The sequence below is a fragment of the Tinamus guttatus genome, unplaced genomic scaffold (assembly GCF_059628265.1).
Source record: "Tinamus guttatus ecotype Peru unplaced genomic scaffold, ASM5962826v1 Tinamus_guttatus_pri_ptg000332l, whole genome shotgun sequence".
NCBI lineage: Eukaryota > Metazoa > Chordata > Aves > Tinamiformes > Tinamidae > Tinamus > Tinamus guttatus.
This window is the reverse complement of record NW_028288866.1, coordinates 1,209,287-1,225,737: the sequence shown is the minus strand read 5'-3', so window position 1 is coordinate 1,225,737 and position 16,451 is coordinate 1,209,287. Positions and strand designations below refer to the sequence as shown.

General features: G+C 56.1%; 3 protein-coding genes across 5 annotated transcripts; all 3 read left to right on the top strand.

Moving 5' to 3' along the window:
• Positions 1 to 743: 743 nt before the first annotated feature.
• Positions 744 to 2,986, top strand: C1QA (complement C1q A chain). Its single transcript, XM_088529581.1, has 3 exons — positions 744 to 936; positions 1,598 to 1,771; positions 1,897 to 2,986. The coding sequence occupies exons 2-3, from the start codon at positions 1,609 to 1,611 to the stop codon at positions 2,463 to 2,465; spliced, it is 732 nt and encodes a 243-aa protein (XP_088385707.1). The 5' UTR covers positions 744 to 936; positions 1,598 to 1,608; the 3' UTR covers positions 2,466 to 2,986.
• Positions 2,987 to 4,215: 1,229 nt separating this feature from the next.
• C1QC (complement C1q C chain) lies at positions 4,216 to 5,414 on the top strand. Its single transcript, XM_010226205.2, has 2 exons — positions 4,216 to 4,428; positions 4,729 to 5,414. The coding sequence occupies exons 1-2, from the start codon at positions 4,248 to 4,250 to the stop codon at positions 5,283 to 5,285; spliced, it is 738 nt and encodes a 245-aa protein (XP_010224507.2). The 5' UTR covers positions 4,216 to 4,247; the 3' UTR covers positions 5,286 to 5,414.
• Positions 5,415 to 7,029: 1,615 nt separating this feature from the next.
• Positions 7,030 to 8,700, top strand: C1QB (complement C1q B chain). Of its 3 annotated transcripts, none has more exons than XM_088529577.1 (3): positions 7,030 to 7,168; positions 7,845 to 8,017; positions 8,100 to 8,699. In XM_088529577.1, the coding sequence occupies exons 1-3, from the start codon at positions 7,044 to 7,046 to the stop codon at positions 8,672 to 8,674; spliced, it is 873 nt and encodes a 290-aa protein (XP_088385703.1). In that variant the 5' UTR covers positions 7,030 to 7,043; the 3' UTR covers positions 8,675 to 8,699. The 3 variants fall into 3 exon arrangements, with proteins under 3 accessions (XP_088385703.1, XP_088385705.1, XP_010224505.2); XM_088529579.1 differs by having other exon boundaries at positions 7,040 to 7,168; positions 7,827 to 8,017; XM_010226203.2 differs by lacking the exon at positions 7,030 to 7,168 and having other exon boundaries at positions 8,100 to 8,700.
• Positions 8,701 to 16,451: the final 7,751 nt, after the last annotated feature.

Sequence of the window (16,451 nt, the reverse complement as noted above, 5' to 3'; positions counted from 1 at the left end):
AGATGCCAAAGAAGATGCTTAATCACATGTAGGTCTCTGATGCCACCATGGCGAGGGATGAAGCCAGGAGAGGGAGGGGGAGCTCGCAGAAGAACGCTGACAGCAGCAGAAGTGACAAGCAGAGGTGACAGAGGAGAGGCTGGATATTGCAGATAGCCCCGCTCCGCTCATCATCCTGCCAGCAAGCTGTCAAGGGAGGCTCCGGGGGAGCCCAATCCACCCAAGTGGAGCATCCCTTGGATGGTACTGCCACCTAGTGCCCACATCACCTGTCACCTCCAGCCATGGCAGAGCCATCTGCATCCCAGCATCTTCAGCATGTTTGTGCTTCTCTGTGTCCATTACATGTCCCTGGTCCAGCCAGGGGGGAGAGGAGAAGAGCAGAGACGGGTGACACAGTCTCCCAGGCTGGGTTGGAGATGCAATGGAAGAAGAGACTCCCAAAGAGGGTCCCTTTGCTTGGCTTTTTTTTCCCTCCAAACAAGGATGAAAATGTTCCTTGTAGTGGATCCAAAGGGGTGAGTGGTCAAACGGAAAGTGGGGCTGGCTGGGAGCCCCTTGGGGTTGCACACACCAAGGTCTGCTCCGTCTTGCCTGCAGCCCTCTGCACCCAGAGCCTGGTCGTGTCTACCCTGGAGGACAGCGGGCTGCATGGGACCCTCTTCCCTAGGGACCTGCATGAGGCTGAGCATTTCTGCTGAACAAGCCATTCCCCAGCGATGTCCGGCAGCGCCAGGACTTGAGCGTGGGTCCAGCACCAAAAGGGGAACTGTGCAAAGAAGTGAAACTCGGCACTTCTCTTCCCCGGTCAGGCAAACTGCCGTGCACGCAAGGGCATCCCCCCACCCTGCTCCTCTTCCTCCCCAATTCCGGCAAAGTGCTGAAAGAAAATAGAGCTGCCTGCTCAGACTGCTCTGTCCTCAGGCTGACAAGAAGGTAAGTCACCTTAAAGGGCCACGGCAAGTCCCACTCCAGTCCTGGCCCCTTCTTTCTCCCCCAGGAAGAAGGAGAGAAGACGATGTGGGAGTAAAATCCATCCCCTCTTCATGGCATGGCTGTGGGCACCTCTGGGCTCTGCAGGGCTGAGCGCTGTGGGCTTTGGGGCAGCTCTGGGCTCTCGGCAGGTCCCTCATCTCTCCCAGGTCTGAATTCCCCCTGCCTGTCTCTGCCTCGTGCTGGCTCTGCAGGGCCCTGGCTCTCCCAGGGTGGTGGGATGGTCCTGGGGGCTCCCCTCCTGTCTGGGTTGCTCCTGCACATTTTCTTTGATGTCCCAGGGCTTGAGCTTTCTCTGAAAGCAGCTCTTGGTGCTGCCTGGATGCCAAGGGCTAGAGAAACAACCCTGGGGAAGCAAATTTCCACTGCAGCTCTTTAAATCATTGGGCACAGAGAAGGATATGGCAAGAGTTGGTGCAAGGGCAAAGTCTTTGGTTGCTCTTTTTCTCACCCAAGCCTGACAGACTTTGAGAAGAGATACCCTTAGGTCTAACGCTTGTCTCTGCAATGCAGGGATTTGGTCAGAGGTGTGTGCGTGTGTGTTGGTGCATGCGTGTGCATTTTGTGCCTCCATCCCCAATCCTCCCTGTTCTTGTGTTTGCAGGGAGAGGCAGGATGCGGCTCAAGTTCTGGCTGGTGGCTGGGGTGCTGTTGGCAGCGCTGGGCACGGCCTGGCTGCAGGAGAGTGTGTGTCGGGCACCGGATGGCAAGGACGGCCTCCCCGGGGTGCCTGGCCTTAACGGGAGGCCAGGGCAGAAAGGTGACATGGGAGAGCCAGGTAAGGGCGTGCTGGGAACCGCTGGCCTCCTGGCAGGAGCATCATGGGCTTTTGGAGCAGATCTCTTGGGATGCCAGATGTGCCAGCCATGTTACCAACTGAGCTTCTTCATTGCCTCTCCCCAGGGAAACCATCACGAAGAACTGGCATCCGTGGGCTCAAAGGGGATGAAGGTGAGCCAGGGATTCCTGGGAGTCCAGGAAATCAAGGCTACCTTGGTCCAAGTGGACCCCCTGGGCTCCCAGGTGAGCCAGGGCCGAAGGGGGCCAAGGGCAAGGCTGGCAACATCAAGGAGCAACCGCGTCCGGCTTTCTCGGCCTCGAGGAATTCCCCCCGACGCCGGGGCAACACTGTAGTGTTCGACAACATCATCACCAATGAGGAAAACTCCTACAGTGCCCAGACCGGGGAGTTCACTTGCAGAGTCCCCGGCCTCTACTACTTCACCTACCAGGTCATCTCCAGCGGAGACCTCTGCCTGAGCATCACCAAGAACAGGGAGAGCGTGGTCAGCTTCTGCGACAACAACGCCCGCGGCATCCTGCAAGTGAACTCGGGCAGCAGTGTGCTCAGCCTGGCTGCGGGCGACCGGGTCTCGGTGACCACCGACCCGCTGAAGGGCAACACGGTTTACAGCGGCTCCGAGGCCGACAGTGTCTTCAGTGGCTTCATGCTCTTCCCACAAATGGGCTGATGGACCATCAGCTCCCCGCTGCCCTGGTTGGACCTGTTCTGCTTAGCACTGGAGTATCTTTGTGCATGTGGGTGCATGTTCTCATGCTCCACAGGTGCATGCAGTGGCTTTACATTGTGCCTCCTGGGGCTGTCCCAGCACAGGGGACAGCCAGGAACTCTGCTGCTGCCCCAAGACTTTGCTTCCATCAGCATCACGAGGTAACCAGGCTGCAGGTGACCACCGACTCAGTGAGACCTTGGCCTCCAGGCTGTGCTGAGGCTGCCTTTCTGCTGGAGCTGGTCAGGAGGACTCTTGGCTCCGGCAGCCCTTTTGGCTCCTGCAGCTCGGGATCCCATGCCAGAGGGGATCAGTTGTCACCAGGGCCCTTCCCCAGCTGCGACTCTTTGCTCCTGAATGGGAAGACACCACATACCACCGCTTTTGCTGTGCTAACCATTGCAAAGGCCTTTCTGGCACGAGGCCACCACTGCCTTTCACATATTTCCCGCCAGCACAAATAAACCCCTTCTTTCCTCACAGATGCTTGGTTTTTCTTTCCTGTTCACACACCTTCCCCAGACATCCTGGCCACTTCCCAAGAGTGGCAGCAGTGAGCTGAGAACACCAGTAGAGCCAGCACCTATGGGGAGGAGAAGGGGAGATCTCCAAGACTAGCCTAGATGTGGTTTTCCCCAGTGAAACCAAGATAGCTGCCCTGTGCAGGAGTGAACGCAGGTAGCAGAACATAGACTTCACCCACATGGTCCTTTCTTGGCCACCCAGTCATGGGAAATACAGTTATAGTCCTCCAGTGTGTTGCCAATGGGGTGCAAGGGGATCCGGGTGGCTGGTGATCTATAAGGGCTCTTCTCCTTCCAGCTCAGAGTGAGATTAGTGGATACCCCAGGAAGGGAGAAGGCTAAAAACCCTGGAGGAGAAAAACCGTTTGGTCACCTCCTCATCCCCCATCAATCCAAAATCCCCCATCCAGGCTGACCTTGTCTAGGTCTCGCATCAGCCCTTCTCCTTGCATCCAGAGCTGGTGCCAAGGTCTGTTCTCACCTTGCTCCCTGCTCTTCCCTTGGAAAAAGAGGTATGGAAGGGGTTGAGGAATGCAGACAGACCAGAAAGTGCTTGCTCAGAGGAAGCGCTCGGGCAGAAGGATGTGAAACTTGGGTGGGATCCAGCTGCCCAAGGGCCATCTCCCAGCTCGGAACCTTCCTGCAAAAGGGTGTTGCAAAGGCAGCGGGGCTCGGAGGCAGCGCTCGCAGCACCGGAGCTCTTAGCCTTGCAGGACCTTGTGCCCCGTGTCCTCCTCCCGTCCAAGGTAAGAGATATAGAGGGGTGCATCAGCCTGGGGTGAGCAGCATAGGGAGAGGGGGACAAACAGCACGATGCAGAGCTGCGAGGTGGGAGAGGAGGAGGAGGAGGCACTGCTGGGCACCCTGGCTGCACGTCTGCCGGCAGGATGACCTGTTCTGCAGGGACAGACCCGGTGCTGGGAGATCCCTAGCGGACAGGGACTTGCAAGAAGGACCATGAGCAATGTCAGAAGGGTGAGACCATTTGGGTTCGGGAAGCAAATGCTCCCCAAGCACCTCTCTGCAGCAGGGTGCATCTCATCAGGAAGCCACTGGACCAGGGGAGGTTCGGAGCGTGGAGATCTCCAGGTGCCCCTGGTTCTCTGAACCTTGTTACCTGGCTGCCCCGGGCACCCTGTTGCATGGTGCTTCACTAACACTGTGGTCTCCAAGCCACCCCTCATTCTCTCTTTCCCTTTCCGTGTTCCAGAGCACCCAAATGGGGCAGAGCTTTCAGGAGCACATTGGTCTGGCCCTCACCCTCCTTCTGCTGCCTGTGGGGGCTGCAGCGACCAGAGAAGATCATCACAACTGCTATGGGGCTCCAGGTCTCCCAGGCATGCCGGGCATGCCGGGCAAGGATGGCCGGGATGGGCTGAAGGGAGCCAAAGGCGAGCCAGGTGAGTGAGCGAGGAGGGGAATCGTGTTAATGTGGGGGGCTGTTCATCTGCTGGGGTTGCGGGCCCCAGCGTGGGCCATGGAGAGCAGCATCCTGGCAGCTGGATCTGTGCTGTGGGCAGCCTCTGCTCAGGGCGGTTTGAACAGGGCAGCCAGGAACTCCAAGCTGCTCTGCTGGTTCCTGAGCATAGATGCTTTCCTGGGGCTGGAGAGCAGGTGGGGGAGAGGAACATTCCCTATCTCAGAGAAGGAGGTGCAGGGCCCTCTCCCCACATGCTGTCTGACTCCTCTCCACCCCATAGGCATCCCAGCCATTTCTCGTGCTGAAGGACCCAAGGGTATGAAAGGGGAACCAGGCAGTCCCGGCTTGCCAGGCAAGACCGGCCCCATCGGTCCACCTGGTCCTCGTGGAGACAGGGGCGGGATGGGCCCTCCTGGCCAGCCGGGAATGCCCGGCAGCTACAAGCAGAAGCACCAGTCGGCATTTTCAGTGTCCAGACAGACTGACGTGTACCCCCTGAAGAACGTCCCCGTGGTGTTCAACCACGCCATCACCAACACGAACAACGACTACAACACCACCACGGGCAAGTTCACCTGCAAGCTGTCCGGTCTCTACTACTTCGTCTTCCACACCTCACTGACAGCCAACCTCTGTGTCTTGCTGTACAAGAACACAAAGAAGGTGGCCAGCTTCTGTGACCACAAGACCAACGCCGTGCAGGTCAGCTCGGGTGGGATCCTCCTCCATCTGGTAGCTGGGGACCAGGCCTGGCTGGAGGTGAATGATTACAACGGCATGCTGGGCATCAGTGGCTTTGACAGCATCTTCTCGGGCTTCTTGCTCTTCCCAGACTAGAGGACAGCTATATCCCACCATAGTGTGCTGAGCTCTTCTCCTTGCCATGCAAATGCTGTCACTCACCGCCTGGTCTCTGCTAACTCCTCACCACTGCAAAGTTTGCCTGCTAGGCTGGAAGATCCAACAAGGGTGCCCAATAACCAGGCTAGGGAGGGAGAGGGCTGAATACTGAGAATATTTGGCTGCCTTTGTGCCCATGGGGACACTGCGAAACCCCTGAGGACCTGCTGCCCCTGCCAAGTGACCTGGAGCAGACTGGCAGCAGGTGCTTTGCCATGACCTGGCTATGGAAAGAATCAATAAACTTCCTCCCAGTGTGTCTGGCCCAGCATTTGTTTTTTTTTTAACTTCACATCTTGGCTTTCTGCAGGCAAAGCCCATGCACGACTGGAAGGCTGTGGAGTGCAATGTGTGCATGTATATGTGAGTGCATGAGAGAGATCTGGGTGTCCAGACTGTCCTCAGGGAGGGAAAGACACTGTATGTAACCTCAATTTTGCTCTGCTGATGTGGGACACGATTCCTGTGACCATAGTCTCAGCTTTTGGGATGCCCAAGGTTCTTGGTGACAGGGCTGCTGGATTTCCCCTTCCTGCCCAAGTGCGTGCAATTTTCTTACAGGCCACAAACCACACAGCAAAGCCCACAGCCAAGCACGGGCAAATGGGACATCCCCAGTCTCACCACTGTCCACCCCACTGTTTTCAGAGCACACGTGAAGGCCTCTGCCACCCCAGATGATGCAGTGTAAGGCACGAGAGTCTTATCTGGGGACAAACTTTTTGCTGCCAACTCAGAACAAGCAGTGAAATGTGCCTGAGCTGTATGGTGCTGGGGTTAGCAGGAACTCAGCACTGGGAGTGCAAATGTGGAGACAGGACAAACCTGAGAGACCTATGCTAGGTTGAGCAGGATGTCCACGACATCCAAGCAGAGGGTGCTCAGCTCTTGGCTGCTGGGGGCTAGTGGATATGGCCTTGGGACATGGCTCTTCTTTGGTGTCTCGAGTTGCCACCTCCAGTGAGCACCCAGTGCTGCAGTGAGCTGCCTAGAGATGAGATGAGCCACATGCAAAGACCTGGCTCAGCTGTGCCATGAACAGCTAAATATTCCAGCTGGGAACATTTAGGAGAGCCAGGGGGCCTGATTAAAGGTGGTGGGTGCTGGCAACATGTTGCATCTTCTGAAGCTGCTGGCACCTCCCAAACAGAGCCAGATAGATGTGGAGAAGCCTGAAGGATGCTCACAAAATCCCTTTATAAATCTCCAGAACTCCCCTGAGAACTGCTGTCATTGAGACTTGATCTGCGACAGAGACAAGTGAAAGGGGCTGAACTGCGAAACTGAGGTAGCAAAGGAGGAGTAAGTGAGGTAGCAAAGGAGGAGTAAGTGAGGTAGCAAAGCAGGAGTATGTTTTCCACCATGGTGATGGCCTGATTCTGCACAATTTCACCACCACAAATGCATGATACTCAAGAGAAATGGCCTGGATTTATGCAGGTTCCACACAGATGAAGTAAAGGACCTCTTGAAGGACTACCCACAACTTACCTTGACCTCACAGCAAGTGTTCCCCATAGCAAGCGTGATATCAAACAGGCCCCAGAAGTCCTGCATGCCTGAAAGGCCCCAGGGTGTTGTCTGAGGACTTCATGTTCTGCTGAGCTAGCAGGTAGCACTTGTAGGGGATATGAAAGTGCCAGTGAAGAAAGCATGGGAGCTAAAGAAAATTAAAAAAAAAAAAAAAAAAAAAGGATGTGGCCAGTTCCTTTCACAACACTTTCTTTGCGTCAAACTTCTGCTTCCCTCCAGAGCCATTTCCAAGCAGGACTCTGGTGTGCCCTGGTCCATCTCGCACTTCGTGCTGCAAGCAGCTCAAGGTAAGAGTGACCTACCTATAAGGCTGAGAGCCAGCAGGAGCCCAGCGGCACCAGGAACGCAGCCACCCTATGCACGGGGCTGCTGGAGGAGCAACAAACACGTTGCTGTGGCCTGGGGCAGAAAAGAAGGGGCTGCTGGAGCTGGAGATGATGGAGATCCCTATCTGGGACACCAGCTCCATTGGGAAGAAGGGAAGAGGGAAAGGGAAGGGAACAAGGCCCAGTGGCTCTCAGGGAAGGTTTTGGTCCTACATGTGATGGTCCTAGGGTGGGCTGGAGAATTCCTGAGCCCACAGGGAGCCCTTAGGACTCAGCGAGGGGTCCTGCAGCCCCTTCCTCCTGCAGCCCAGCGCAGCAAGTACACCCCACTGCTTCCCTGCTGCTGCTGACAAGGCAGCACTTAATACTCGTGCAGCAGAGGCTTTGGGTACTTGCACACTATAATATAAGAGTTTGAAGGGACTTGTTCCTCCCCAGGGCAAAGGCTTTCCAATGCCCAAAGGGTCTGGTCCCCCCATAGCCAGGAGCAGGGTGGATTTGGTCCACAGTAGGGTGTTTTTCCTGCCTGCCAGGAGGTTGTTCCTGGGTGTTGTTCCCCAGAGCCGTGCAGAGTGGTTGCTTCATCCCTCCCATGGCTGAAGGACCTGCGGCCCTATAGTGCCTTTCTCTGCTCCAGGAGGGAAGGCGAGATGCGGAGCGTGGCCGTGGTGCTCCTCTGCCTGGCTGGCGGGCAGCTCACAAGCGCCACAATCTGCAAGACCTACGGCACCATCCCGGGCATCCCTGGGTCACCAGGGAAGCCTGGCAGCAACGGCCTGGATGGAGAGAATGGCCAAAAAGGGGAGCGAGGTAAGGAGGGGAATGCGCGGAGACTGCAGGGTCACAGAGCTCCACCACGCTGCATGTAAACACTGTTCCTCCTGTTTTCCAGGTCCCCCTGGCCATGTGGAGGATGAAGGAGAGATTGGGGAGAAGGGAGAGCCAGGAGCTCCAGGGTACCCTGGGAAGGTCGGCCCCAAGGGCCCCATGGGTTCAAAGGGGGCTCCGGGTCTCAGGGGTCCCCCCGGGCCTCAGGGAGACTTCGGTGACCACAAGAGCACCCTGAAATCTGCCTTCTCAGCTGCCAGGACGGTCAGCATCCTGCCGCGGCGGGAGCAGCCCATCCGCTTCGACCGCATCATTACCAACGTGAACAACAACTACGAGAACCGCTACGGTCGCTTCACCTGCCGCATCCCAGGCATCTACTACTTCACCTACCACGTCACATCCAAAGGCAACCTGTGCATCAACATAAAGAAGGGCCGGGGTGGCAGCAGGGGTGACAAGGTGGTGACTTTCTGTGACTTCGTGCAAAGCAGCTACCAAGTCACCACGGGCGGCGTGGTGCTCAAGTTGGCAGCGGAAGAGTCCGTCTGGCTGGAGCCCACAGAGAAGAACTCCGTCGTGGGTGTCGAAGGGGCTGACAGCATCTTCTCCGGCTTCCTGATCTTCCCCGATGCTTAGTCTGCTGCGGACACCACCTGCACCCCCTCCGCTGCCTCTTCCCTGCAGCCGGCCTCTGCCAAGGTCTTCCTTGGAAATAACTCTGCTCCGGACACGATGCCCTGAGTTTCTTGGCCAGGGTCAGGAAATGACAGCTCCTTATGCTGCTGGTTGCTTCCTGCCCACGGTTTGCCTCTGTTTCGCCATCTCAGAGCCTGGTCCTGGAGCTTTCCCAGCTCTTGGGTATTTTTATGGAGGAGGGATGGGAGAGATCACACTGTGTACCCAAGCCTGCTGGCCCAAAGACTGAAGCAGGAATGGTCGGACCAAGGGCAGCAAGGAGCAAGTGTGAAGGGATCATAGACCTTTTGCCAGGCCAGGACAGAGCCAAGCCTGGCAAGCAGCAGGTCCTCTGCTACAACTGGACACTTTGATACCCTCACTACCCGAGGAACATGCAGAACTCCAGGCTAATCATCACCTCCCGGGACACTGCTTCTCTTTCTACACCAGGGTGCAGACCAGGCTCAATAAACGCTCTTCCTGATACAGACCACCCTGATTAAACGCATCTCCTTATAGAGCCACGCAGAGAAAGTCCCCAAAAGAAAGGAAACCTGGTCTCTAGCAGTGGGGACACAGCGGGAAAACTGGGGACACGGGTTACTCGAGGCCTATGGGGAGTCACTGGAGAGGGTGAGGGGCTACAGAGCCTGCTAGGGTTGGGGGACACCTCCTCTGTCCTAGCCCTTGCGGGGGGGTGACAACAACCTCCCAGCTCAGCCAAACTCCTCCCCAGAGGTGGCTTTGTCACCAGCAGAGCTGGCAGTCCCCGGGGTCTCCAGGGGTGCTGGGACACCTCGCATCGGTGTGGCCAGCACCGTGACACTGGCGGCTCCGGCTCGAGCCCGGGATGCTGCACCGGCAGGTGGCACTGGAGACTGATGCTCCGTGTGGAGCATCCCTGTCCGCAGCCCAGGAGAACACGAGCTTGTAGCATCCCAGCCCGGAGAAACAAGGTGCCAGGAACCTACTGACATTTAAGAAAGATGAATGTAAAGCCCGTCGCCTTTGTAGGACAACGCTACATAGCAGGAGAGGTTGGAGGCAGAAAGCAGCTCTGCAGGCAAAGACCAGGGTTGAGCAAGCTGAACATGAAGCTTTCTGTGGGTCCTCTTGATATAATCTATCTGGACTTTTGCAAAGGTCTTTGTCAGGGCACCTCAGCAAAGGAACTTATTTTTTCCTACTAAAATTAATGTCTGAGCTAGCAGCAGCCTCAGTCTGAGGATTTCTAGGCTCTGGGTTGGAGGCTGAAGGCCCTCAATGAGCAGAGATGCCCAGCCAGGTACCCTGACCCACAGACACCAGGGCACAGTCTTCAGTGACACTAAAGACAGCGAGCAGGACGCTTGTTTTCTTGGGATCCTCCCCAGAACAAGGAAATAGTTTGGCCCAAAGCTCACTAGAAGCAAAGACTTTCAATATTCACAGACAGCAGATAGGATTTGAAATAAAACCTTCTTATTTCAAGGCACATAGCAGCAGAAATCAGCAAGAATACTGCAGGCTGTTGTTGTTTTCCTGCAACATCTTGTTGGGATTTGGGGTTTTTTTCTCTGTGCAGAAGCTCCAGCCCAGGCCTCAGGCAGGACCTGGTGCGACGCAGCGTGCTAGCGCCTATCAATATTCATGCAAAGTGAGGCTTAAGCAGAGAGATCAAAGCACATCGCAGAGCGGGTAGTTAGTGCTGGAAGGAACTTCTGGTGGCTACGTGGTCCCCCCTCTCCCGCAAACGCTCCTCTGCTTCCCTAGCTCTTCTCCCAGGCCATAGACAGGCGGATGTTTGTCCCCAGCAGCACCTTCCTGAGCTGCCCCCGAGCATCTCTTCACCATCAACATCCCTGACTGACAATGGTCACCCCAACACACACACAGGCCCCATCCCCATGTGCCATGGGGTGGCTCATTTTGGGGTGCATGTCCTGAGCAGGGAGCTTCACTCAGCATTGGCCTGGAGCCACCTGGATCAGCCTCTCTTCCGCCTCAAGCTCCACCGGAATTCCCACTTTTCCCACCTACTTTGTGCCCGGGCTCGGAGTTGCAGATGCTCCGCTCAGCCCTGGCCACCCAGGGGTTAAATCCCAGCCCTTCTTGCTGCTCTGCCTCCTTATGAGGAACAGCCTTCGCCAGGGCTGCAGAAAGGCTCTTTCTTTCCCCAGCAGATCTCCGGGAATGAAAAGTCTGTGTTCCAGATATTAAATTACTCATAAAATAGTTGGCCTGTCCCCGAGGCGGCTCAGCAACCCAACCCCCCCACGCCGGCCCCCGCCGCCCGCCCCGCCGGGCTGCTGATGTGCATCTGCACGTCACCTCCCGCTCCAAGGTCAATCTCTCCAATTTAAAGCAGCAACGTTCAGAAAGCAAACCAGATTTCAGCCGGAATTAGCTTCAAACGGAGCATTCAGGGCACTCGTGCTGGGAAGGGAATGCAGGAGGGGAAGGAGCAGCCGAGCTGGGCTGCGGGAGCATCCCGTGCGATGCCGGCACTGGATGCAAGGGTGTACCTGGCTCTCCGGAGACGGGTACCGGGAAAAGGGGAGAAGATGCAGGCCCAGCAGCCCCGCTGAGGCGTTGGCAGCTTGCAGAGAGCCGCTTGTCCCCTCGCTCTGCAACAGCCACCAGTGACCTACAATACGACCAGGAGCGGGTTTCCATGGGGACGAGCCGGGATACGGGAGCGCGGCCTGTGCTCGGCTATGGGCACAGCTTTCCTCCACGTCGGGCCCGGCTCTTTCCGCTCCGTTTCTCTCTCCGCAAAGGAGCGGCGTCTCCTGGCAGCAGGAGGAGCAGGAAACGGGAACGGGATGCGGGAAGATCTGAGGAAGAGCAAAGCACGGTCCTGCTTGCATCCTTAACCCCTTGGGGGATGCCCCCAGATCCGATTTGCCCCTGTGGATACACACACGGGGACGAGATGCTGCATGGGGGGCCACCGAGATGGCACCACAAGCCCTGTCCCCATCACATATGCATCCACAGCACAAATCCAGGGGCAAGCGCTCGTGCAAATCAGCACACAGAGCACGCAGCAGCCACAGGCACCGAACGCAAACCACGTGCGCTCCTGCGCACCGGGCGAGAGGAGCACGCGGGCAGCAGGAGCCCAGCATTGCTTGCAGCACCCTCCCGTTGCCCTTCCACCTTGCATTTACCTGCAAAGGAGCCCTGGTTGTGCCAAAGCAAGCTAGGAACGCGCAGCACAGCGAGACGCCGCCCTGCGCGGCCTCGCACGGGCTGCAAGGCCGCGGGAGGGTCTCCGGGGGGAAACGTGCATGGACACATACCTGAAATACCCATCTGGCTTTTTAAAGGGGAATTATCTGCAAGTCTGCAACACTGGCCGACTCGCAAAAAAGCCCGGGCTGGACTCCTGGAGCCTGCAAAGCAGCTCCCCGGCAGGCGCGCGGGCTGGGAAAGCAGCTCCAGGCTCAACGCTGCTGCCCGGCGCTCCCTCCTGTCCCCAGGACGTGCCAGGAGCGCTTTTGTCTGCAGATGTTGGCATGTGCAGTCACCAAGGCGACGGCGGCAGCAGCAGGTCACCCAGGCGCGCGCCGGGGCGGCCCCGGGGCGGGCGGCCACGTTGAAATCCCGGCGTCACCCAGGAAATGTCACCCCTGCTAAAGAAGCTCCCGGGTCCACGCCTGACCTGGGGCATCTGGCCTGCAATTACAGAGCGCAGGAGCAGGACCTGTAGGTGCGAGACCTGGCTGGGTGCAAGATTTAGGAGGCTGCAGCTGGGAGCCATCCTGGAGCTCGTCCTCCTCCATGAGGCCCTTTCCCATGTCCCTGCGGATGGTGGTGACCAAAGGGACAAACTCCTTGGTTTTGAGCATCAACAGCACTCAAAGAAGCCCCATGTCCTCCTCTTGTATCTGGAGCAGGGCCACACGTGACCTGTCCTCCAGGTGATGGAGATTCTCATCACCCTACAACTCCGTGGCGTGCTCATGGGGTTCTGCTCATCCCCCATTTCCCTTTTTCTTGGCTTTTCCTTTTTTCCCCTTGCAAAACACACCGCAGGGATGCCAGGAACATGGTCTGAATGCTGTGCATCCGTGACCCCAAGGACCCGCAGCAGAGAATCCAAGCAACCTGAGCTCTGGTGGGCAGAAGCACGACCCATTTATTATTAACGCCTTTTAGTGTTTGTGATCGGAGATTCAATGTATTTAATTTTTAAAGACAGCTGGTGTTGTTTGGGGATTTGTTTATACATATGTATGTATATAAATATATATATTTTTTCCCCTGGCAGAATTAAAACGCAGGTGGTTTCGAGTAGCCACCGCTTTCCGAAGTCACGTTTTGCCTTAAATTCCCATGGTCTTTCCTTGACCCAAGCCTTCCTCTAATATCACTCGTGTGCAGGAGTGCTCGGTGGGCTGGTTCAATGTCACAGGTGACCCCTTGCCCAGGTTTTCTTCAGCAATTTGCAGCCCTGCAGAATCCACCTTCAATCACGTTAAGGAGGTTCAGCTGCACATCTTGTGGGGCAGCTACTTAGCACCGTCTTTTGACACAGCTGGGAGTTTTGGTGGAAGTTGCAGCTGATCATCATCCTCTTCTTCAACCTCGTGTCCATCTTTCCCATGTCTGCATCCCCACAGCCAAGCAGAAAGCATCTGCAGATGTGTCCTCCCTGGAGTGCTTCTTCTCTGTCCAGGTGACCTTCTCCACCAGCAGGTAGGGCGTAAAGAGGAGGTTTAGAGTTAATAGTTGCTTATGGCCTTGACCATTGGAGCTGGCAGATCAGCACACGATGCTGAAGTTTTTTCCCCAAAACTTTGTATCTTTTCTGTCCTGAATGGCCTTTTCTCACATTGCTCCTGGCAGGGGTGTCTCAAAATGAAAAGAAGAAATGATGTTCTCAAGAGCCGACCATTTGCAAGGTCCAGAGAACATTTTGCTTGGGTGGGTGGAAGCAGGGCAGCCCATCATTCAAAGCATCTGAAGAAAAACATCTTTCAGAAACTGCATTTCCTAAGAGGAGCTCTTTAAAACTAAACTTTGGTCTGAACAAATGGGGATTTCACCACAAAGAAAATTTTGTCCTACAGCCAGAGGATGAAGGATGCTGGCTTCAAGTATTCAACGATGATGAATCAGATCCCCCAAATACTGAGGGCTTTTTGGTCTGGTTTCCTAAAAGACTGTGGCTTACGCAATTGCGTCTGCTTGTGACATGGGAGATGAGCTTAGCATCACCAAAAAAATAAAAATAAAAAGAGGTTTTAAAGCTTTTAATTCTCTCTGTCACCTGAGAGCATGTGAGTCTACAAGCCAATATGAGCCAGGTTAGATGGACACACGGTGTCACTAGCTTCCAACAAGGTTGCTGGATGGGAGATACTAAAAAGATGAGAGAGGCTGTGGGAACACCCAGGATTGAATATTATCAGACACCAGGGAGTCTGCACAGGTGATGGGAGGATGCCCAAGGTGAGCCCGGCCAGGATGGACACGCTTAGAGAGGACCTCATCATGGGTGAGGGACCTTTGCCAGCACCTTTAGAGTCCCCCTGCCACCACAGATGCCTCTCGCTGCTGCAAACACTGCTGCTTTGGGAGCTGTGTGACATGTGCTCCACCTGATCAGAAGTTCTCCTGACCTCTGTGTCACTTAACTCCTATTGAGACCAGCTGGCAAGCCAGGACATGCTGGAGCATATTGCGGAGCAAGGACTGCGGATAGGTTTGCACCTACTTCCATTTCCAACCCTGACGTGTTCTTTGGGGTGGCCTTGGGGGCAGCACGCATTTCGGGGTGAATTGCTTGGCACTTAGGAGCTCCTGGGAGCTATTGTGCTGCAAAGGGCAAAAACGTCACCGCGGGGGATGGCTGCGCTCTGGCCAGCGAAACCCAGCCGACATTTTCTTTTCTTCCCGAGCTTTACCACTAGATGTCATTGGAAAAGCGATGTTGCCGGCCTGGTCGGGATCACCCCGTAGGGTTTCGGCAGCAGGGGCAGCCCTTGCTTGGGTCCTCCTCCCCGTGCAGGACCATGGAGGCTTCCCAGCTTCAGTGGCTTTGTCTGGGGTAGGGGAAAAAAAAAAAAGAGGCGCTGGGCTTTCAAGATTCAGTAACATTCAAATGCAATGGAAACCTTATTATTATTATTATTATTATTATTATTATTATTATTATTATTATTATTATTATTATTATTTGCAGCCTTGGGTTAAGCAGCCCGCACGGCCCTCCTGGGAGGGAGTCGCACGTCACCCTTTCTCAAGGGGGGTGAGATGCCGTCACGCGGGGGCCCTGGGCACCTACAGTAGGACAGTCCCCTCCAACAAGGGGGACAAATGAGGCCTTTCTGGGCACATTCTTTTCTCCGGGAGCGGGCGGCGATGCGGAGGCGTCCCACGGCAGCCGGGAGGCACACAAAGGGCCGGCGATGAAAGGGGCGCTTGCAAATCCTCTTAGGGCCTTGGCTCCATGCGTGTTTTTATCCCATCTGCTGGGAAGAGATGCCCCGGGCGCGGGGGGACGCGGGGGCTCCCTCCGCTCGCCGCTCCGCCAAAGCGAGCGCGGCGCATTCAGGGCCTCAGAATGGGATGAAAGGGAAGAAAAGGCCGTGGCGCGCCGGCGCGCATCCCGGCGGTCAATACGGCACTGCCGGCGGGGAGGGGGCCTTGGGAATCCCACCGCGCAGGGGGAGGGGAAAGGGGCTCCGGGAGAAGCAATGGGAACGTCTTGCAAGGGGAGTCGAGCGGTCAACGCGGGCTCCTCGCGTTGGAGAGCAACGTTTTCCACCCTGACGCAGAGAGGCTTCAGGGGTCCTGGTGGGGGACCTGCACCGAGGAGATGCGTGGTGGGACTCCAGAGGGGGCTTAAGGCGAGGTGGTCCCATGCAGAGCCACCATGCGCATGCAGGTCACACCAAGCTAAAGGTGCCCTGAGCCATGTGAACCAGGGTGCACCAGGATGTTATTGCCCTATGAGAAATGCACAACTCCTGCTAAGAAGCTCTCTGGGGCTCAGGGAAGACTTGCTGGATGCTTCTCTGAAGTCACCAGTTGTCAGGACCAGAGGGGACCTGTGGGACCACAGTGTAAGGACCTGAACCTAGAACTGGGATGCTGCAGGACTGCTTGGACACAAGAGGAAACTGAATCCAAGCAACCTACCCCAAATCTAAGTCTTCAGGACCGATGAGCTTGTCTGGTGATGTCCCTGGCTTGCACATACTGCAGCAGTATGGGAACGCGTGATGTTCCCTCTCATACAGGCTGAAGATTTATTTACTTGCTTTAGCTCAGACAGCTTGTATATCTTTCTAGCCTGGTGCAAATTGAGTCCAGGGAGTGGTCCCTCCTTGCTGGTGGCCTCAGCCTGTGCTCCAGGAGTCCTTCCAGCTCTGTTGTGGTGAGGTTGGGTCATGCACAGGGAGAACATCACTTTCCTGCAGCTGGGTGGGATTTTGTGGGAGAGTGGGAAAAGTGATGGAGAAGCAGAGATTTGGGATACCTGAGGTCTCTTTGGTGGGTCTCTGCAGGACCCCAAGCAGAGGAGCAGTCCTGCTCAGAGGGATGCCTGAAGCTTTGGAGCACATGGATGTGGAGAGCAGGCGTGAGATGGTGGCAGCTCCTTCCCCTCTGGGGAGCTCCAGAATCCTGTGGTCAGAGGTGGATTGTAACAGCTCAGACCTCAGCAGTACTTCCAATATCTGTGGAATCCTGTTCTCTTTGCTGAGCAGGGAAACGACACTTGAACAGGTCAGGGAATTCCTTG